General features: G+C 50.3%; 5 protein-coding genes across 5 annotated transcripts; 4 read left to right on the top strand and 1 right to left on the bottom strand.

Annotated features, from left to right (window-relative positions):
• Nucleotides 1-255: 255 nt before the first annotated feature.
• On the bottom strand, nucleotides 256-2,710 carry LCP9604111_4027 (GNAT family N-acetyltransferase; the record flags this gene model as incomplete). Its single annotated transcript, XM_039071681.1, has 4 exons — nucleotides 256-373; nucleotides 434-2,093; nucleotides 2,235-2,299; nucleotides 2,442-2,710. 4 exons carry the CDS (start codon nucleotides 2,708-2,710, stop codon nucleotides 256-258), a joined length of 2,112 nt encoding a protein of 703 aa, XP_038930111.1.
• Nucleotides 2,711-3,888: 1,178 nt separating this feature from the next.
• LCP9604111_4026 (uncharacterized protein) lies at nucleotides 3,889-4,702 on the top strand (the record flags this gene model as incomplete). Its single annotated transcript, XM_039071680.1, has 6 exons — nucleotides 3,889-3,947; nucleotides 3,996-4,106; nucleotides 4,154-4,170; nucleotides 4,218-4,363; nucleotides 4,430-4,510; nucleotides 4,571-4,702. The coding sequence occupies 6 exons, from the start codon at nucleotides 3,889-3,891 to the stop codon at nucleotides 4,700-4,702; spliced, it is 546 nt and encodes a 181-aa protein (XP_038930110.1).
• Nucleotides 4,703-5,527: 825 nt separating this feature from the next.
• LCP9604111_4025 (putative gelsolin repeat protein) lies at nucleotides 5,528-11,413 on the top strand (the record flags this gene model as incomplete). Its single annotated transcript, XM_039071679.1, has 3 exons — nucleotides 5,528-5,684; nucleotides 5,743-11,104; nucleotides 11,161-11,413. 3 exons carry the CDS (start codon nucleotides 5,528-5,530, stop codon nucleotides 11,411-11,413), a joined length of 5,772 nt encoding a protein of 1,923 aa, XP_038930109.1.
• A 508-nt stretch (nucleotides 11,414-11,921) lies between these two features.
• LCP9604111_4024 (D-arabinono-1,4-lactone oxidase) lies at nucleotides 11,922-13,667 on the top strand (the record flags this gene model as incomplete). Its single annotated transcript, XM_039071678.1, has 1 exon — nucleotides 11,922-13,667. The coding sequence occupies one exon, from the start codon at nucleotides 11,922-11,924 to the stop codon at nucleotides 13,665-13,667; it is 1,746 nt and encodes a 581-aa protein (XP_038930108.1).
• A 2,117-nt stretch (nucleotides 13,668-15,784) lies between these two features.
• Nucleotides 15,785-16,976, top strand: LCP9604111_4023 (Zn(II)2Cys6 transcription factor domain-containing protein; the record flags this gene model as incomplete). Its single annotated transcript, XM_039071677.1, has 3 exons — nucleotides 15,785-15,985; nucleotides 16,031-16,128; nucleotides 16,193-16,976. 3 exons carry the CDS (start codon nucleotides 15,785-15,787, stop codon nucleotides 16,974-16,976), a joined length of 1,083 nt encoding a protein of 360 aa, XP_038930107.1.
• Nucleotides 16,977-19,321: the final 2,345 nt, after the last annotated feature.

Genomic DNA, 19,321 nt, shown 5'->3' with positions numbered 1-19,321 from the left:
CTACCTAAATAGGCATTCCTCCCTTTCTCATTATTCCCCCCGTATGCCCTTCCACATCGATCTTTTTTTGGTGAGACATCCAATAGATTCTAGACACAGATTCATCTGTCTCTCATTTATCTCATTTTCTTTTCCGATTTTTCTGTTTCTGTTTCTGTTTCTGTTTCTCTTTTCCTTCCAGACTGTCGTTCTCTCCCTGTCGCCAGATTTCCCGAAGATGATCTCCGTCCATGTTCTCGTTCATTCGCAGGCTCATCAGAGGTAGTTAAGTATCACATGGGTAGCACTATCCTGGGGCTGGGCTTGAGTCTGGGGTCGGTTATTGGTCACATATGTGGCCTTGAGGCGACGGGCCATGTAAGTAAGGTCGAAACTAAGAATAGGCGTCAGTAAATGCACCAAGCTGAAAGTGAAAACACAAGATGAGACCCACCCATTGCCACGCTCCACTCTCGCATTCTCGAGTACGCCCTTGTCCTTGAAGCCAAAGTCCCTCTCCAACCACTTCTTGATCCAGGCATTCTCCTCAGCTTCCGCAGACGTTGCAATGGCGCAAACCATTGATGTGAAGGGGTGGCCATAGCCCGCACCATACTGCACTGTGCCGGTTTGGTCAAACTCATAATCGGTGCTTTGCTTATAGGTCCCATCAAAGCAAGAGAGGACCATATCGACCAGTGCCCGTCCGATGTGCTGATTCTTGTTGCCCTTTTGGACGAAGACATGCAGTTCACCCATGTGCTTCTCAGCACTATTGCCGTGCCGATGGAATTCGACATAGGCGTAGCCAACCACAGGGTCAATCTGGTTGCGGCACAAGCGCACCGGCGGACGTCGGGCAGCCACAACGAAGGGGAGATTGTTATCCCGGCAAAATTGAAGAAGCTCCTCAAACTCATTCGCCTCCATAGATTGGAGTTTGCTACCCAAAGCTGAGTTTTGTGCATACCACTTCATGATTTCAAGGATAGAAGAAGTATCATACTGCTCTGCGGGGCGCAGGTAGATGCCGGGTGGAACGACTTTTGAATCTGGTGGTAGTGCTAGCCAGGCGCGGTGAGCCGCAGTGCGACGCAGGTGCTCTTGTTGTTCCTGCTCTTTCTTTATTCGTCTTTGGTTGACCTTCCCCAGGTTGTAGACATAGCCTTCCGATGTCTCGTGCCAATGAAGGCGTGTCTGCTCGTCTTTCATGTTCCTGGGGGTGGGGATATGCTTGATGTCAGACAGAATCATAGAATGCTGCCCATCGGGGATCGCGGTTCCGTCAAAGAAGGCAACATGAAAGATATCAACCCGACTTCCTGCCGGAAGCTGGTCCCACCAGCTGCGAAACTGCTCTCTGACACTCGCGTTAGGAAGATCAAACGATGAAATCCTGTGTCTGAGTTCTCGCCATTGATTATCTGCTTCTTGGGTGTCCCAAGTGCAGTCATCAGGAAGAGTTCGATCAGGCTCGTAAACAGCTTCGTTGCATTCTGATGTGAGCGTGAGGATTCCATCCTGGACAATTGGGAAGATACGGCGAGATTTTCCGTATGCCTTGGCTTGAATTTTCTGCCGGACATTACGCTGGGTCCGAATGTCCACATTGTTGGACGATTTGGCCTTCTTTTCGATTCCTCCAAGTTCATCATTAGGAATGAACTCGGGTGGGTCAGCTGCCCATGGCTCAGGTTCCTGAATACCTTCGGCATTCCTGGGCTTTGCGAGCAACTTATAGACACTGCTGCTCATATCGGCCCCAGGTCCATCCCTCGCTGCGGGAAGCATCTCAGGGCAAGAGTGACTGTCGTTGTCCATGCCGAAGAGAGGCTGCTGCACAGGCATTTTCTTTCTCCTGCGTTTGTCAAACTGTTTGGACAAATCCCAAGTCTGTGCCCAGCTCAGATTGTCTAAGCTCTGTATCAGCTTGTTTCTCCCCGTCTCATCCATGGATTCAAAAGCCTCAAGCATAGCTGAACTAGAGGAATTTGAGAGCACTGTCGATTTTGGCTTGTTGGGTTTCTCAGGCGACTTCCGAGAGGCAGCATTTCTATCCCGGAATGGCATAGATATTTCAACCTCCTCTGCCATATCGATATGAATAAGAGTTTCTGGTAGATGTTGAGTCAGCCGGGATTCTAGAACATCACTCATACCGCTTCTTTGGTTTGTTCGGCACGTGTGTCACCTGGGGGTGGCATTGTGTTTGTTACTCAAAGAGTGCGACATAAAATGTTCGGTAACAAGCATACCTGAGTAATGGGATGTACTGTAGTCACGAGACTGCAGAGCACGTTCTGTATTGCGAATATGCTGACTGAGAAGAATAAATGATTGAAGTGATGAAAGGCGGAGAGGCAGACGGAGAGGCAGGCGGAGAGATGAAGATGGGAGGATGAGAGTGGAATAGGCGAAGAAGGAGAGTGAGGGAGAGGAAGGAGGGAGGGGGTGGTTATTACGGCAGCTCGTCCATGAAATGCCAGACACTTTGGGCAATATCAAGCATGTCGCTGTGTGACATGACGAAATCTGTTTCGCTGTTCCTCTTCGCGCGGAGGTAACATTCCTGGAATGGAATTTGGATTGATCCCGAAATTTGGTGGTCCTCAGAATCGTGATTTCGGTTTCGAACGATCCACATCTTTTGAACGGACTTGACGGAATTCCCTTCGACTGCCCATTTCTCAATGGTGATAGTCCCCCTCTCAGTAGTTCTTATAGTCAACATGACTTGGACTTGCTGGTTTGACTCATGGAACCAGAACGAAGCATCTTCCTTCAATTTCTTGAGTGTTTCAGACCACCCTGCCTCCACAACCACCGTTGGCCATTTTACATCTCTGTTAGGTGGGTAACCTTGAGGCCTCCAGGTACAACTTGGTTTCTTCGCCCTTGTGGTCCCCTCGACACTCCCGCCGGGTACCAGACGACTCTCCTGGGCCCTATGCCAAGAAGCGAATATCTCAAGGAAAGTACCCCATGAGGTCTCGTGTATAGAAGAAACCGTCACCCTGAGGATAAGAGTCTGGGAGGAGAAGTAATAACTCAAGAATGCTTTTTGAAGTAGCCTGTCTGCAGACTTATTGTCGAAATCTTCCCGGAAGGCACGCCTATCTACGTGATCAAATATAATATATGATGACTGGCCTTTCCTATAACGCTTTGATTCAAGTTCAAGGCATCTAACACATTGCTCTGCATCTTGATACCTGTATCTTGGTGTTGTAGCAGGAAGGCCTTCATTTCTTAAGATATCTTCCGCCATGATGATTGCGGAGCGAAGCGAAGCAATTATAAATCCGTAGTTGGTTGTTGAAACTGATGGGAGCGATGAAATATATGGCAATCTTGGAAGCATGACGGTCAATGACGTGATTAGGAAACGTAGCCCTAGAGGTAGATTGCCAGGTAGTATACAAGACCTCTACAATCGTATCAACTTGCCTTCCATGTCAAGATTCTTTAAAAACTAGTACAAAGGACACCAAAAAAGACATACAATGGTTATGAACCATGTGATATACAACTTGGGGGTATCATACCAATTACGGTAGACATACCTAAAGTATTCGCTACTGATATGTGGCGGTCTCGCATCAAATCCAACATCCCTTAAAAGCGGTCTTTACCAATGGTTACCGAGAATACCTGTTTAGCGTGTAGCTGGTCCCCAACACGTCAAGACGCAGGTCCAATACAGTGCCTATTGAAACCATCAAATATAGGGGGAAATACACCAGCATGATATTCAGATAAATGTATTTAAATATAAAGTCACTTTGTAGTAACGGGAAGGAACATAATATCGGCCGATCCATAAACACGTCAAACCCCATCTTGAGCCTGGCAAGATTTTTCCCTTTCCAACTCTCTCAAAAAAATACCCTGCGGTATATTTTCGCAGCCATGTTGTCCATACTTCGGAAAGCCCGCTTAAAGGATAAAGAAATGCGGATATTGATGCTGTATGAACTCTGATCGGGTCGTTCAGGCCGAGATGCTAATGATTGCAGGGGTCTTGATAATGCCGGCAAGACGACCATCGTCAAGCGAATTATGAAAGAGGATGTTACGACGGTTAGCCCGACTCTAGGATTTATCATCAAGACAATTGACTTTATGGGGTAATTTCGATCTTGTTAATATCGCGAGCTCTGCTAACTCGCCGCAGATACAAACTCAACATATGTGAGCTTACCGGGTCTCTGGTGGGGACTGCGTACTGACAACACTAGGGGATGTTGGAGGACAAAAAACCCTCCGATCATACTGGAAAAACTATTTTGAAAAGACCGACACGCTAGTATGGGTTGTCGATGCCACAGATCGACTCCGGGTTGACGATTGTCGACAGGAGCTCTCGGGTCTGCTTCTTGAAGAGGTACGGATGACGTTTCCACCCCCAACCCGCAAATCTTAAGAGTGTCAACTGAACCCATTCTACCAGCGCCTTACGGGAGCTAGTCTATTGGTGTTCTTGAATAAGACAGATGTGGAACATTGCATGGGCGAGCAGGAGGTTCGAGAAGTAGGTCTAAATTCCTCCTTTGAATTTCATGCCGTTTGCCGGAGGCTAATGTCTCTGCAGCGTCTCAAATTGGATTCAATCAAAACACACAAGTGGACTATCTTGCCATGCAGTGCAATGACGGGCATGAATTTGAATGAAGGTCTAGAATGGGTGGTACAAGATGCCAAGGACCGACTGTTCCTTTACTAGTGAACAGGGGAAATCGGCGTGTTTCCTCTTGATATCCACGCTAATAAGATATTTAATAGTTATTTTAAGTGATCTTATTAAGTTTTTAGATCGATCTATTCATATATCTGGCCAACCCGTGTTGTTTCCCCTGTTATATCTGAACTAACGTTCGGTCGTATTCTAAAAATCTCCAATGCGGTGCATTTTATGTTCTAAAGAAATAGCCTAGTACATGTTAAATTGTAAAAGAACCAGGCTGCCCATATCTGATAGGCTAGAGTCAAAGAATAGAAAGACAAGAGTTGAAAAGTAACAAGTGTCTCCTTTCATGGATTCTGTACGGAGCGCGGAGTACAACCTAACGTTATGCAAGGCACAAACTGATATATATAACCATACCAAAATAGCCACATATGACCCAACCGTGACCCAACCGTGACCCAACCTATCCCTTTAACCCCTGAAAAGAAGAAAACCAAAAGAACCAGGGAAAAACGAGGGAAAAGCCATGGAAAGAGAAAACTGCGGGGCCCAATCGCTCCACATAAATAATGGGAGTAAACAAACTCCTATGTGTGACGGATTCAGGTTTGGTCGGTATAGACGCATCTATCCATGTCTATAGTCTAGAAAAAATAATAGGATTGTAGCAAAACAGCAGGATAAATAGATTAAAAAGATCCATGAAAAAGTGATGTGTGAGCCAATGAATTGGTTGATCATCGCCAGTCCCGATTTAATTTAAACAGGGCGGAGAACACAGCCCTTCTTCCACCCTACAACTCTTCCCCCCTCATTTGTTTCGTTTGAGGAGGCGTGCATGAACGCCGAGAGTCTTACATCATGGCTGCTCCCACCGAGAGTTCCGAGGATGTCAATGATTTCCTTGAGCGCATCCGGGAACTAGGCGACCGCCGTGACAAGGAAGACGACGAGCGGACCAAGAAACTAGAGGAGGAGATCCTGCAGGGCCGGAAGGAAAGGCAAGCCCGGAGAGCTGGTATATACTCCTTCCCTTGATGCACGCAATTTCTGCACTGTCACGGCATCTGCTGCAGGTCAACAATGTGCTGATATCTGGATGACTCAAAAAACAGAGCGTGCACGATCACTCGCCCTCACCGACGATTCATCCACCCTCAATATCGCACGACTGAGCACTTCATCTATCAGCACCCGGTCGATCGACCCTCCGGAACTCCTTGAGCCAACACTGAAAACACCGCAAACCCCAGGACCCGAGCCACCGATCCCGAGCGTGGATTCGAGTCAAGACATGGAGCCCTCCGATGCCGACAAGCGGCGGGGATCAATCCCGGATCTCGGATTGGATCTCGGATTGGATTCTCCCTCGCGGACACGACTACCCATGTCTCGCAACCGCGCAGGGACTTTGTCATGGCAGCAACGCCCCTCCTCACGGGACTTCGGCATGTCACCCGCTTCAACATCCCCAACTCGCTCCCCAACTCGTGCAAGCCACCTGAGAAATTTGTCTACGGCATCGGATGAGAATACACTGTCTCAACTCCAATTCGGATTCCCGCAGCCCGGGAAGGATGCCCCTGTGCTCCCTCCATCACCGGACCGCGGGGCTGAATCGGTAGCACACAGCGAGAAAGAGGAACAGATGGATAGCCAAACAGACGTGATTGTGGAGCATCAAGAGCCCGAGGTGGTTGAAGACCCAAATCCCGAACTAGATCAACAGGAAGCAGTAGAAGAGACATCACCGTCGCCCCCGAGGACTGGTTCTCGTGATAGCAACATGAGCCATCGCTTCTCTGTATCGTCGGTTTCAGCCACTGGACTGGGGTCGCCAGTGCACCTGTCAGAGACTACGAAGCTCGAGCCTCGACAGAATGATTCCTCGTTGGAGGAGTCCATGTCGCCGTCTCCTACCCAGCGGCGGATGTCACCAGAGCGAACACGGTCGACCTCACCCACCAAGGGCCTGGGAGGCTTTGTTCAGAGTGCTATGATGAGAAGATCAGATAGTGTGTCAAAAAGGTGGAGTGCACAAACTCCACAGGGGCTTGGGCGGTCAAATTCCATTGTGTCAAACCGCAGCAGTGTGGCTGGTCCAAGTTTGAGTGAAATGACCCCTCCAACTCTTGGACGAATCAACCGTGACTCTACAACTCTCCTACAAAGACCAGGCTCCAGCCACAGCGAGGCAGCCACCGAGACACCCGAACGACCAACCACAGCGGATAAAGACACTGTGAATTTTGACAGCCCAGGAAAATCATTCCGACCTGGTCACTCTCGCTCTGCTAGCTCTGCCACCGCAGAAGGCAGTGAATCTCAAAGTCCGTTTGTCTCGAAAACAATGGACCCCAGGCGCTGGAGCCCCAACAAGGCTTCTTGGTTGGAGAGTGCCCTCAACCGACCCGAGCTACCACGACAAACCAGCAGACCCCCCTCGCAGCCCAACTGGGCCAAAGACCGACAGTCGAAAGGTAGCGTGGATTTGGGACGAGTCAACAATTTCAAGGAAGTCACCCCTCTCGGTTTGATGCGAACACCTCCGCCAGGAACTCATACAAAACTGCCTGGGCTCTCTGTTCCATCGCTTCCAACAAGCCCTATCAAAGATGGTGTTCCAGAGTCTCCAATAGGATTCCCTCTGAAGAAGATTGGTATCCCTGGTCCATCGGTTCCTACGACCCCTATCAAGGATCCTGAGTCTCCAATAGGATTTCCTCTGAAGAAAGTTGGTGTCTCAGGCTCATCTCTTCACAGGAACTCCGTCTCAGATCCTCCCTCGGAATTCCCTTTCAAGAAGTCCGGTACCGCTGGAGGGTCAGTTAGCGGAAGCCCTGAAGGCAAGCTCAAAGATGCAGCACCCGAGTCTCCCTTGGGATTCCCCTTGAAAAAGCCCCTCAGTGCGGGTTCATCACTTCACAGAAACTCCGTCTCAGATCCTCCTTCGGAATTTCCTTTCAAGAAATCCGGCACCCCTGGAGGGTCAGTCAGTGGAAGCCCCGAAGGCAAGCTCAGAGATGCAGTACCCGAGTCTCCCTTGGGATTCCCTCTCAAGAAGCCCCTCAGTGCGGGTTCATCACTTCATAGGAATTCCATCTCAGATCCTCCCTCGGAATTCCCACTCAAGAGGCCCAGTGTCTCTGGTCACTCAGTTTCTGGAAGCATTGCTACCGTTCCTGAATCTCCGTCGGAGTTTTCATCCAAGAAACACAGTATCTCTGGTTCCTCAATCCCTGGAACCCCCGATGGCAAATCGAAGGAGATAGTTCCACAATCTCCGTCAGTTCTCGGTGGCCCTGACGCTGGACAAACAGAAGAGGAAACCCCAGCTTCTCCATCGCCTGTCGAGGAACCTCTCAATGCCCTGTCAAGCGATGCACCAACGGAGGAACCCAAGTCTGCTTCTCCCGCTGAAACTGAGAATGAGTCGCAAGAACTACCTGCATCTGAAGAGTCCGAGCCTCAATCTACTCCCACTCGCAGGGACCCTCCCGACTCTTTGAGCCCCAAACCAAACTTTTCCATCTCTACTTCTTCGCGGGTGCCCATTTCACCCATGGTGAAGCCACAGTCTCCCGTGCTGGACTTCCGAGCAAACCTGCGGAAACGAGAAGTCGTCAAAGACAACGGAGAGGACAAAGAACCAGAATTTAAAAATGTATTTGGACGCCTCAAAAAGACTGAACCTCGCAGCTACGTTCCCCCTGATGCGCTCAAGGGCAATATCCTACTAGGCAAAGCTGCGCTGAATAACACCGGCGGACCAAAGAAGACCGAGCGAGTTGATGAATTTAGGAAGAGCCTTGTGGTGCGCAAAGATGAAATGAAAGCCGGCGGGGGCTCCATCAGACGGAATACAGCTGGAGAGCAGGATGCGCCACCAAGACAGACTGAGTTCGTACCAGAAGCAATTGCTATGCGACAAAATATGACCCGGGCAAACAGCATCAAGCAGCCACTTGTGGGTGAGCCGGTATCGCCTACTAAAAGCTTTGCTTCTCGAATTTCGCAGGACAGACCATTGTCGTCCCCGAAGTCATCTATCAAAGGCATCGGTTCATCGCGAGCTTCTCAGGAACAAGAACCATTGTCGCCATATGCTGCCGATGATGAGCCGACATCTCCCGCTAAAAGCTTTGCTTCTCGTGCTTCGGACAAACCATTGTCGTCCCCGAATTCATCTTTCAAGGGAATAGTTTCATCGCGAGCTTCTCGGGAACAACAACCGTTGTCGCCATTCCCTGCTAATGATGAGCCGGGCTGGCCCTTGAAAGACACCAGTTCCTCGCGTACATCTCAACAATCACAGCCGTTCTCACCGTTCCCTGCCGATGATCCCAGCGATGAGCCAGGGGAGACAATCCCCGCGGCGAGCGACTACAAGCAAACCCCCGAGGTGGTATCTTCAGTGAAACAGGAGGAAACCCCAAAAGCCGTTGCACCAATTGAGCCTAGCATAGTGAAGATGCAGGAACCCTCAGTCAGGACACTCCGCCCAGTTCGTCAATGGCCACCGGCACCTGTTGCAGAGGCTACTGCGACTCCAACTCTAGCACCTAAAAGCAAATTGGCGGGCCGAATCAACCCTGCGCTAGCTGGCCTACTTTCTCGTGGCGCGCCTGCCGGTGACGGACCGAAGAAGCAACTGGCAACCCCTGTCTCAGCGCCGAGTAACCCTGCCTCGCCATCTGCGCCTCTCACGCACGTCACAAAGGGTCGTGCCAGAGGCCCGAAGAGACGACTTCCCCAGACAATTGATGTCTCGACCCCGCCCGCTCGGAATGCTATTAAGGAGGTTGGTGCTATTTCCTATGAAGCCACCCCGCCAGAGACTCCTACAATCCCTGTTGAGTCCTTGGACATCGATTCGGAGTACCTGTCGCAGTCTGATGAAGACCCAGTTCCTGACATCAAAACCCCCCGTGCAGACAGCGCAGTCACCGAGCAATTTCCGGAGGTAAACACTCCTCCCCAGGATACCCTTGAACGCGATACGCCCACACCCGAAAGTAATTTCCAGCGCGCTCTCCAGACCCCTTCCCTAACAACGAATTTCGACATGTTTCCCTCCGCCAATCTTGAGGCGACACCCAGGGAACCCGAAAGCCCTGGAGAGGTGAGTCCATCTAGCGGACCACCCGTCCCGCCGAAGTTTGATTCTCCCGTCTCCCCCTTGCCTGTAACGACAAAGACACAATGGGGCCAGCAAAACCGGTTTACGTCCTCATCACCGTACGCTCTCCTAACAAGCCAGAAAGTGAACCAAATAGAATCACCTATGAGTCAGGAGAAGAGCATCCCCGATGTTACCGTCGAGTCATCACGCAGTTCCGTCTCACGGCCCTTGAGCCATCCCTCCCCGCCAGTACCTCCTAAAGACGATGATGTTATGCTCCATAAGCCACCCAATCCGCGCAGACTTTCAAGAAAGATGTCCGCTCCATCACTAGTGGCGCAAGCTAGTGAGGCACGTGAGGTAATTGCGGGCTTCTTCAAGACAATCCCTAACGCTCGAAACCGCATGGACATTGATCCCCAGCTGATGGTAATGCGTAAGCCGGATGATGTTAAGATCAGGACCGTGAAGCTACATATCTGGGAGCTCACAGGTGATGGGAGGCGTCAGGAACTTCCTTCCCACCTGGAGTACATTCTATACCAAGGCAGCATGTATCTCTGCGTGCATACATTCGAGACCGAACGAGGCAACGTTTCGGAAGTATACCTTTGGCGTGGAGACGATGTCCCCGACGCCTCGGTGGATAATGAACAGCCGTTTGCACGCAAAGTCGCTCGTGAAAATAGCTCCAAGTTGCAAATCATTCGACAAGGCAATGAGCCCAGGCGGTTCATCCAAGCGCTTGGTGGCATTATGATCACGCGTCGGGGATCCAGCTCCCGCCACAATTCATCGGCTCTTTACATGCTTTGTGGCCGGAAACACTTGGGCGAGATGACCTTCGATGAAGTGGATTACTCGCTGCGCAATCTCTGCTCTGGTTTCCCTTACGTTGTCTCTGCTCCGTTTGGCAAGCTCTACCTATGGAAGGGCAAAGGTAGTGGCCCTGAAGAGACCGGTGCAGCCCGACTTATCGGCATGGACCTAGGTCTGACCGGAGAGTTTGAAGAAGTCACCGAGGGTGAAGAACCCGACGATTTCTTCGATGTCTTCGCAGGGCCCAGGGAGGCCGCACCGCACATGTGCCAGGATTACTGGAAGCTCAAGCCGAAGTACAACCACTTCGGCATGCGTCTCCTCCGCGTCGACCACGAAGTGAACCCGCCAACTCGTTTCTGGAATATCCGCCGTCCGGGCGCAGGTGCACCAGTGGTTAATGCCAACGATTGCGTTCAAGAAATAGAGCCATTCTGCTACCGAGACATTGTCGAGAAAGATGTTTACGTTCTGGACACCTTCTTTGAGATCTACGTGTAAGTACCACCGTACGACAATGCCCTCCACTCGACTGATGCTAATTCCCTCACAGTATTGTTGGCGAGCAAGCCTCACAGAAGTCTGCCGATTTCGCCTCGGCGGTGGTCTTCGCGCATGAATATGGTATTCTTGCCACATCCCTCCAGGACCGACCATTCATCCCCAAGAGTTACGTGGCCCTCGGCGGCATCCCCGACCGCTGCCAAAGCGCATTCCGCAAATGGAACCCACGTGCCCAGCATGCGCCTTTCGTGTTCTCTCTGGATGTTGTTATCGAGGCGATTCGATCACCAGAGGAGAATTGAGTGATATCTTGCGTTTTTTATCTGATTTTTGGGGGGGCTTCTGCTTTGAATTTGTGCATATTTCGGTTTGTACAGGCTTTACAGAGCATTTCGGAGTCCTGTGTACTTGTGCCATATTTGCGCCATAGAGGGAACTGGAGCATCTGGGGACTGTTGGGATGTAGATAGGGGGATTTCGCATTTGATGGTGTATTTAGGCATTTTTAGCAATTCAAGTTTCATACCGAGGCTGCCTATTACCTAGGCTTTTCTTATCTTTTGAGATTACATATACAACACAGAAATTAAAACATAAACATCTGAATCCTCGGGCAATTTAGGATATTCAAGATAATCCATGGATGCAATGGTTATGGACGGGAACGGAAAACCGATCGGAGATAAAAAAAAAAATCATCCGATCTGGAATGTCGCCATCCTCGATCTTTCGATCGTTCGATCGGACTTGTGAATAATTTCTCCATTCTTACATGCTACTCTTCCTCATGGCAATGTAAATATTCGAGTCATGGACCCCTCCATCCTTCGCGAGCTCTCGAAGCTCGACCCCGCGCTACCCTTCCGCGCATCGACCGATCATTTGCATCACACATGGGCCAAGACATTCTTTTCGCGCCCGGAGTTGTACATTCGTCCACAAACCATTCCAGAGATCCAACAGCTAGTGACTCTCGCCCGTCGCTGTCGTCGCCGCATCGTAACAGTCGGCAGCGGCCACTCGCCCTCCGATCTGACCTGCACCTCGTCCTGGCTCGTCAACCTCGACGACTTCAATCGCATCCTCCACGTTGACCCGTCAACCGGCTCGGTAACCGTCGAAGCGGGGATACGATTGCACGCGCTGGGAAGAGAACTGGACAAACATGGCTTGACACTCGAGAACCTCGGCAGCATCGACAGCCAGTCCATAGCAGGCGTCATCGCCACTGGCACCCACGGCAGCTCCCTTCGCCACGGCCTGGTGTCAGAATGCATCGACTCGCTCGGCCTGGTACTCGCCAATGGCCAGCACGTCCGCTGCAGCCCGACAAACAACCCAGACCTGTTTCGCGCGGGGCTGGTATCGCTCGGGGCGCTTGGGATCGTCGTCGAGGTCACCTTCAAGGCGGCGCCCACGTTCAAGATCGCTTGGCGCCAGGAGCGGTATTCGCTCGCTCGCGTGATGGATGAATGGTCGATGGGTCTGTGGACATCGCGTGAGTTTGTGCGCGTGTGGTGGATGCCTTATGAGAAAGGCGCTGTTGTCTGGCGTGCTGATAAAACCGACCTCCCGCTGCGCGCTCCGCCGAAAACCTTCTACGGCGACTCGATCGGCTACCACATCTACCATAACCTCCTCGCGCTGTCCTTGTACGTCCCGCGCATCCTGCCGTGGGTCGAATGGTTTGTCTTTGGTATGCAGTACGGCTTCCGGGCCGGGTCGGTCGTCACCGAGGCCGTTGAGCCCGCGCGCGAGGGATTGTTGATGAACTGTCTGTATTCGCAGTTTGTTAACGAATGGGCTCTCCCGCTGGAAAAGGGTCCCGAGGCCATCGGTAGGCTTTCCGCCTGGCTGCACGGCGACATGGAGACCGCGCGCATCCCCTTCTCATCCAAGGGACTGTACGTGCACTGTCCGGTCGAAGTGCGAGTCTCGGACACCTCGCTGAACACCAAGCCCCGCCCATTCCTGGACCCGACGTGTCACGACGGCCCGACGCTCTACCTCAACGCAACGCTTTATCGTCCCTACCTCCGCGACCCGCCGTGTAAAGAACGCTACTACGAAGCCTTCGAATGGCTGATGCGAGAGATGGGTGGGAAGCCACACTGGGCGAAGAACTTCCACACAAACTCACACGAGCTGGGCGCCTCGTACGGGTCAGACATGGAGTCGTGGATTAAAGTGCGTTCGGAGGTCGATGCTGACGGGATGTTCGTGGGCGAATGGCATCGGCGTCACCTGCCCCTGGAACTCGGGCAGGCAAGCGCAGCACCTGCAGGCGAGCGGCTGCCCCTCCTCGAGCGCGAGCACGAACGTCGCAGGGTAGACATTAATGGCGTCGGCGATGGCGTCGAATGGGTAGGGGATCGCCGATGGCAGGCTCAGGCTCAGCGACAACCTTTTGATGCGCTGGATATGGAGAAGAGCCTGTATCCATTACCGCCAGATCACTCTCCTAGTCCGCCTGGGACGGCGAGCAGCGAGGAGAGCTTTGATTTGCTTGCCAGGGGTGAAGCGAGCATATTGCTCCCCGACGGACCGGGGGTGTGAGAGGAGAGAAATCAGGCTCCGGTCGAAAGCAAACAATCTCTTGTTGTCGGGTGCGCGAGTCCTGATTATTCCGTTGCTTTTGCATCTGCTGATCTATCGGTGATTGTTCTGACTGGTCCATTCCCGGGCTGTGTTGTGGCTTATTGGGGTGCTTATTGGCTCTACGGGCTAATTTGGTGATTATCCCCGTCACTTTCGTTTTTTTTTCCTCTTTTTTCTTTTTCCCCTCCCCCTTTGTTCGAAGCAATTTGGGGATGATAAATTACAATTGGTTGGCAAATCTGACATCCGAGGATGTTCAGGCTTCGAATCCTCCAACTGTTTCCCCAAAAATGAGGGCTTTTTTTAGATCTCCTTCCTATATGGAACATTACATGGAACATATAGAGGGATATTACATATTGCATACTGCATATTCCCCTGCTTTTACCCTTGTTTTGCTTTTTTCACCCCCCATTTTCCATTTGCCAAGGCTAAACCAGAGAAATCGTATGGCCTCGTGGTCTCTAACTTGAAATTTGAATCTGTCGGTGAACGAGTCTGCATGTTTGATGCAGGTGCCCATAAGCTCTTCGATAGGGCGAGGTTTGTCTGCTTTTTTGCTTTTGAAAATATGCATACAACATACAGCAGTCAATAGTTGTTCCATTCTTGTACACACTGTGGCCAATTTACGCAGAATAGATTATCTTGTTTCTATGGATCGGGGAGGAAAGAATCACACTGTGCTGTGTGTGTCCGTGTCTTGTCCTTGTCCCTTTCCCTTGTCCCCTGTTCCCTGTCTTGTCACAGCTGAGAGACCTTGAGATAGTCCATGTATAGAGTACCCAACAAACCTTTCTTACACATTGCACAGGTCTATACAGGTCCATTGATTTCATTGCACTCCATGGTCTAGACAACCGGCAAACCGGGGATTCAGGATTGATATTTATCTGCTTGATATGAGGGATGAGGGAAAGGAAGAGAGAGTACAGATGTACTTTGTAGATCAGTGATACCCTGTATGGTATTGCAGCTCGAGCTGAGCACTGTGCTGCCTGGTATGTATACTTAGTATACCTCACACATTACACTGCCACCGTACAAACGAGAGATCAATGCAAAGATCTAGCCTAGACAACTGTTCAGATTAGGGCTGGATCTGATCATTGCACACTTGATTCTGTGCGAGAATGCAGGCAGTACCAGGGTAATATTGTACGAAGATAGAGGCATCAAGACAGAACAGCCCTAATCGGATACATAATCAGGGGAATATCACCCCGCTTTGTATCAGAAATACTCTTCCTTGTCCATCAGCCTCTTTAACTCTTTTTCTTTCGGAGGCTGAGAGCCTAACAGTTGATTGTCGCTATCATGTTCGCATATTGGCATATTCTGGCATATCATGTTGTACCACGTTTCGGTGCAGCTGGCAAGGATGTCTATATGTCCGATGCTTTTTTTCACCGACTTCTTTTTATCTCGCATTGACCCCTCCATAGCTGCAGATTGACTAGGTAATTGATTGGATCTTTCTTCTCATCGCAAATGACTCGGAGTTGGCCTTTCTCATTCTCCAGGCACGTGTGTTGGGGATCTCTCTCTGACGTGCAGTGTCAGCCTTCGAGGGGAAAATATCGTGTGACAAGGAACGTTACCTCTCTCTGTCGTTTCCTGCCCAATGACTGGGATCAAATCTCACGGACTCACGGCTGGGACTGTGTCATTGTACTGGTCTCTGGGTATCCTAAGCAGTCGCCTAAATGTCTACGGTCTACCTGCTTGCCCTGGGATTCAAACCACATGTCACCACCCTCGTCACCCTCGAACGCTTTGAACAGTCTCTCCACGTCACGGCTTAGCTGCTGATGCGGGGGACGACGTCTCTGCACCTTTGATAATCATGATATCAACCTTTGGCGCTGGCGGCTGAATGCCGGTTTCATTATCATCCACCCCACCTGCTCGATTCTTTTCTTTTTCTCTGTTTTTCTTTTTTATTTGGGTCAAAGCTCTCTCTCCCTCTCTTCTCAATCTTGAGATCTTGCTCTTTCTTCTTCTTTCTTTCTCCACCCTTCCTCTTGCATTGCAATATCTACCTCCCTTGCTTGGTTTCCGGTGGAGTTTCCAATATGATACAATCCATGTCGTGGCAGCCAAAGCTTCGCCCCAAGGGTTTCCCGCATAGCATTGATGGCTTTGCTGCGGTGGCTTCGTTGTCGGAGCTGGAGCATCGGGCCCGGACTGAGGACAAGCGGGACCAACGCGTCTTCCGGGTCAAGCGTAAGCATGTTTTGAAAGCCTGTGATCGCTGTCGCGTGAAGAAGACCAAGGTATGTCAATACACCAGGAGACCTTGATTTGCCTAATCTTGTTAGTGTGATGGGAAGCAGCCTTGCAATCGCTGCTCGGTATACAACCACCCTTGTCTATTCCGCGAAAGAAAGGCCACTCAGACCAAAGTATACTCTCGAGGGTGAGTACATGCAGAGAATCTCAAGCCAGACATTTCCTCAAGCTCATAGACAAACCATGCACAGATTCGTCGAAATGCTCGAATCCCACCATTCCCTAGTGGTAAAGGCCCTTCAGAAGCTCTATAAATTCTGCGTCAACAACGAAGGCTTCCCAGGCGATCCCCTCGCCGAAGCCCCAGACGGACACCCCCTAACACATGCAATCCTCGACCGTCTGGGGCTAATCAAACAAGCCGAAGAAAACGCCGACGAGCCAGACGAGGACTCAGAGGATCTGCGCTACCTACGACTGCTATCAACATCCACCGAATGCAGCGTCACAGCAGAGCCCTCGCCAGAGCCAGCAACACCCCCAGAGCCCTCACCCATCTCTCGCCCTACCGCAATTCCCACACCAGTCTCCGTCCCTAACCGCACCCCCACCACCACAAGCTGGCAGTGGGATCCCCAGCCCGTTCACCAGACGAGCTACAGCTACCCAGACGCAGGGTACCACGACTTGATGGTGATGCAGCAACGGTCGTCCATGAGTGCACCGGACATGGGCGCTGATATTGCGCATATTGGTCTGCCCTCTGGGCCTTCAGGTCTACCACATATTCCGCAACATGCGCACCTCGAGCCGCCGTTCCCGTATGTCTTGGATGGATGCTGCGATCCCGGCACCCCCCAACATGATGTCAAGCCCGTGCTGTCGAGGCTACCGTCCGGTCTCATGGCTGAGTCTCATTCGCATCCGCACCATCTTGGGAATCTCTCGGTGGAGATGATGGGTGACTACAATTTCCAGCATGACCCGGCGTATTATCCTGGGTTTACACCCGGCTGGAATTTTCCTTCTGGTTAAATCTGTTTTGGTATTTGCTGGACTGTTTCTCTTGTCTTTTGGAGATACATGGTCTTTGTTTATGATTTGGGTTTTTTGGTACAAGCTGTTGAGCAGCTAGTTTCATTTCACTTCTTATCTATATTTCACATTCTCTTTTCTATTTCTCGTCATTATGATTTGCATTCTTCTTGAGCTCTTTTCTTTCTCTTTTTCTCACTCTATACCCCCCTCATCTGAATTTGAACACCACCGGAGCATGGAGCACGATATGTCCGGCACATTGAGCCCTAATCCTTTTGGCCAGTCCTTTTTTTCCTTCTCGGGCTCAGCCAGGTCTTTCTTTGGATCGTCATTATTGATCTTGATTTGGATTTCCTTTGATTCTGGTATCTAGTTTGAAAGAGTATCACCCTATCAATTTAGGTCCTATATGCCTTTGGTCTTTTCATTTTCCTCTTACCGCTAGCGCTCGCGTTAGTCCTTGGGTAGACCCTGTCTTTGTATAGAATGGGTTAGGGGTGGTTACTTACAATGAGATATGGATTAGCATAGTATCATACCTTTGACAGATAGACATTCTCCGACTTGGGGTTATACTTCCCAGCCACGGCCATATTCAAACAATACCAACGACGACGCCCACAAATCCTGCACATAACACATGATACATACATCCCACCCAACCAGTCCAACATCCCCAACAAAAGATAACACAAGAATAGAAAATCGGCTCACACCAGATCTAGATCTCGCACCAGGTCATATGGTCGTACAATGCACGACCTGACACAGATTCATCTAGCATCAACTTGGAAAAGAAAGACAGCCGCAGAGATCTGAAAATAGTTAGGAGCGGCAGATCAGATCGTATCGGATCGTATTCGCGGCAAGTGCGTCTGTCGTCTTTCCTTCCCTGTTTGGGCTGGAGGACTGGGGAGGGAGGGCTAGGACTAGGCTGCGTGCGGGAAGGTTGTTTGTGGGACTTGAGAACATGCTTTGTCGGGGGTTGCTGCTTGCTGGGGTTGTTTGTGTACCCTGGTTTTGTACGGAGTACATTGGTGGATATACTAAGATCGATGTAGATGTAGATGATCTTCCGATATATATATCTAAGAAAGGGAGATGCAGTGTGATATAGGACAGAGAATGACATTAGACATTGCAATATAAAATATATGTCGCATCATGCTCTCGTCCTATCATGCCTGGTGGAAATATGTTATTTTCTTGTAATCCATTTGGTTGGTTTTGCCTATACCTCCTCCCTCGCACTCTCCCGGTGTTTGTTTAATGGAGACCTATTCACTCTTGCCACTTCCACATGTGTTTTGTAAGACACACTGCAACTACGGCGCTTCCGGGGATGTGCCCGAAATTCAACATCTCCGGCCAAGGGTTTGCCGACTCGATTTGTAGGAAATCGAAATCGCCGAAGACTTGCCGACGCCTCGCTCTTAACATAATCACGAGATAAATGGCCTGTAAATCTTCAGATCGCCATCGTGGTTCTATCTCTTTTAACCCATGTCCCCTTCCGCTTCCGGGATCTTTCAACCAGTATGAATGTGATTACTACCTCTGCAGTACCCTTTGAAGTACCCTTTGCTAATCCTGGAGCCGTATATGCATATATAGACAGGATAGTATCGGCCGGGGTCCAATCGGCTGCCGCTCTACTTAGTGAGGCCCAGGAGGACTTAGTGACCAGATTAGGGATGTGGGTCAGTGGGTAATTGATCAGACACCAATCAGGACCGCTCTGTGTTGCTTAGTAATAATTTAGTATTTATTTTTCAGAGGGCGATCAGTCACGTGGTCCTGGTCAAGGTACCATATATAAGCCCCAGCAGCAGCTTGGAGGTTTACACCTCCTATGAAGTCCACACTCTTCTTTCAACAGTATCCTTCACACTGTCTACAAAATACAAGTGAAATACTTCTTGGATATAGGTGCGAAACACATTCAAATGAACGACTCGGAAATATCCAGTTAACACACCAATACTTGATCCAGCACATCAATCGTGTTGCATTATGATATCTAGCAATATGAAAACCGAAGACAGCGGCAGCTCTGTCCCTCCAACTCCTCCTCCTACCCCTGCTCCCAGACACCAGGCTCTATCATGGAGAGGTTTTGCAGAGACATTTGTGATTAACTTTGTGACTTCCATGGCTGCCACCAATACCAGAAACGTCGTCTTCAAGTCCGACAATCCTTACCTTCTGTGTGGGATTTATGCATGTTTTCTTACGTTGTTTACTTTTCTGTATCGGAAATTCCAGGCTCTTTACTTGCGGATGGATAAGTGAACCTGGGATCAAGGATGAGAGCTTACTCATAGCATAAGCTAGCTACGTAT

The sequence above is a fragment of the Penicillium roqueforti genome (genome assembly GCF_015533775.1).
Source record: "Penicillium roqueforti strain LCP96 04111 chromosome Unknown scaffold_07, whole genome shotgun sequence".
NCBI lineage: Eukaryota > Fungi > Ascomycota > Eurotiomycetes > Eurotiales > Aspergillaceae > Penicillium > Penicillium roqueforti.
The sequence above is the reverse complement of the archived record's forward strand: the minus strand, read 5'-3'. Positions and strand labels throughout refer to the sequence as shown.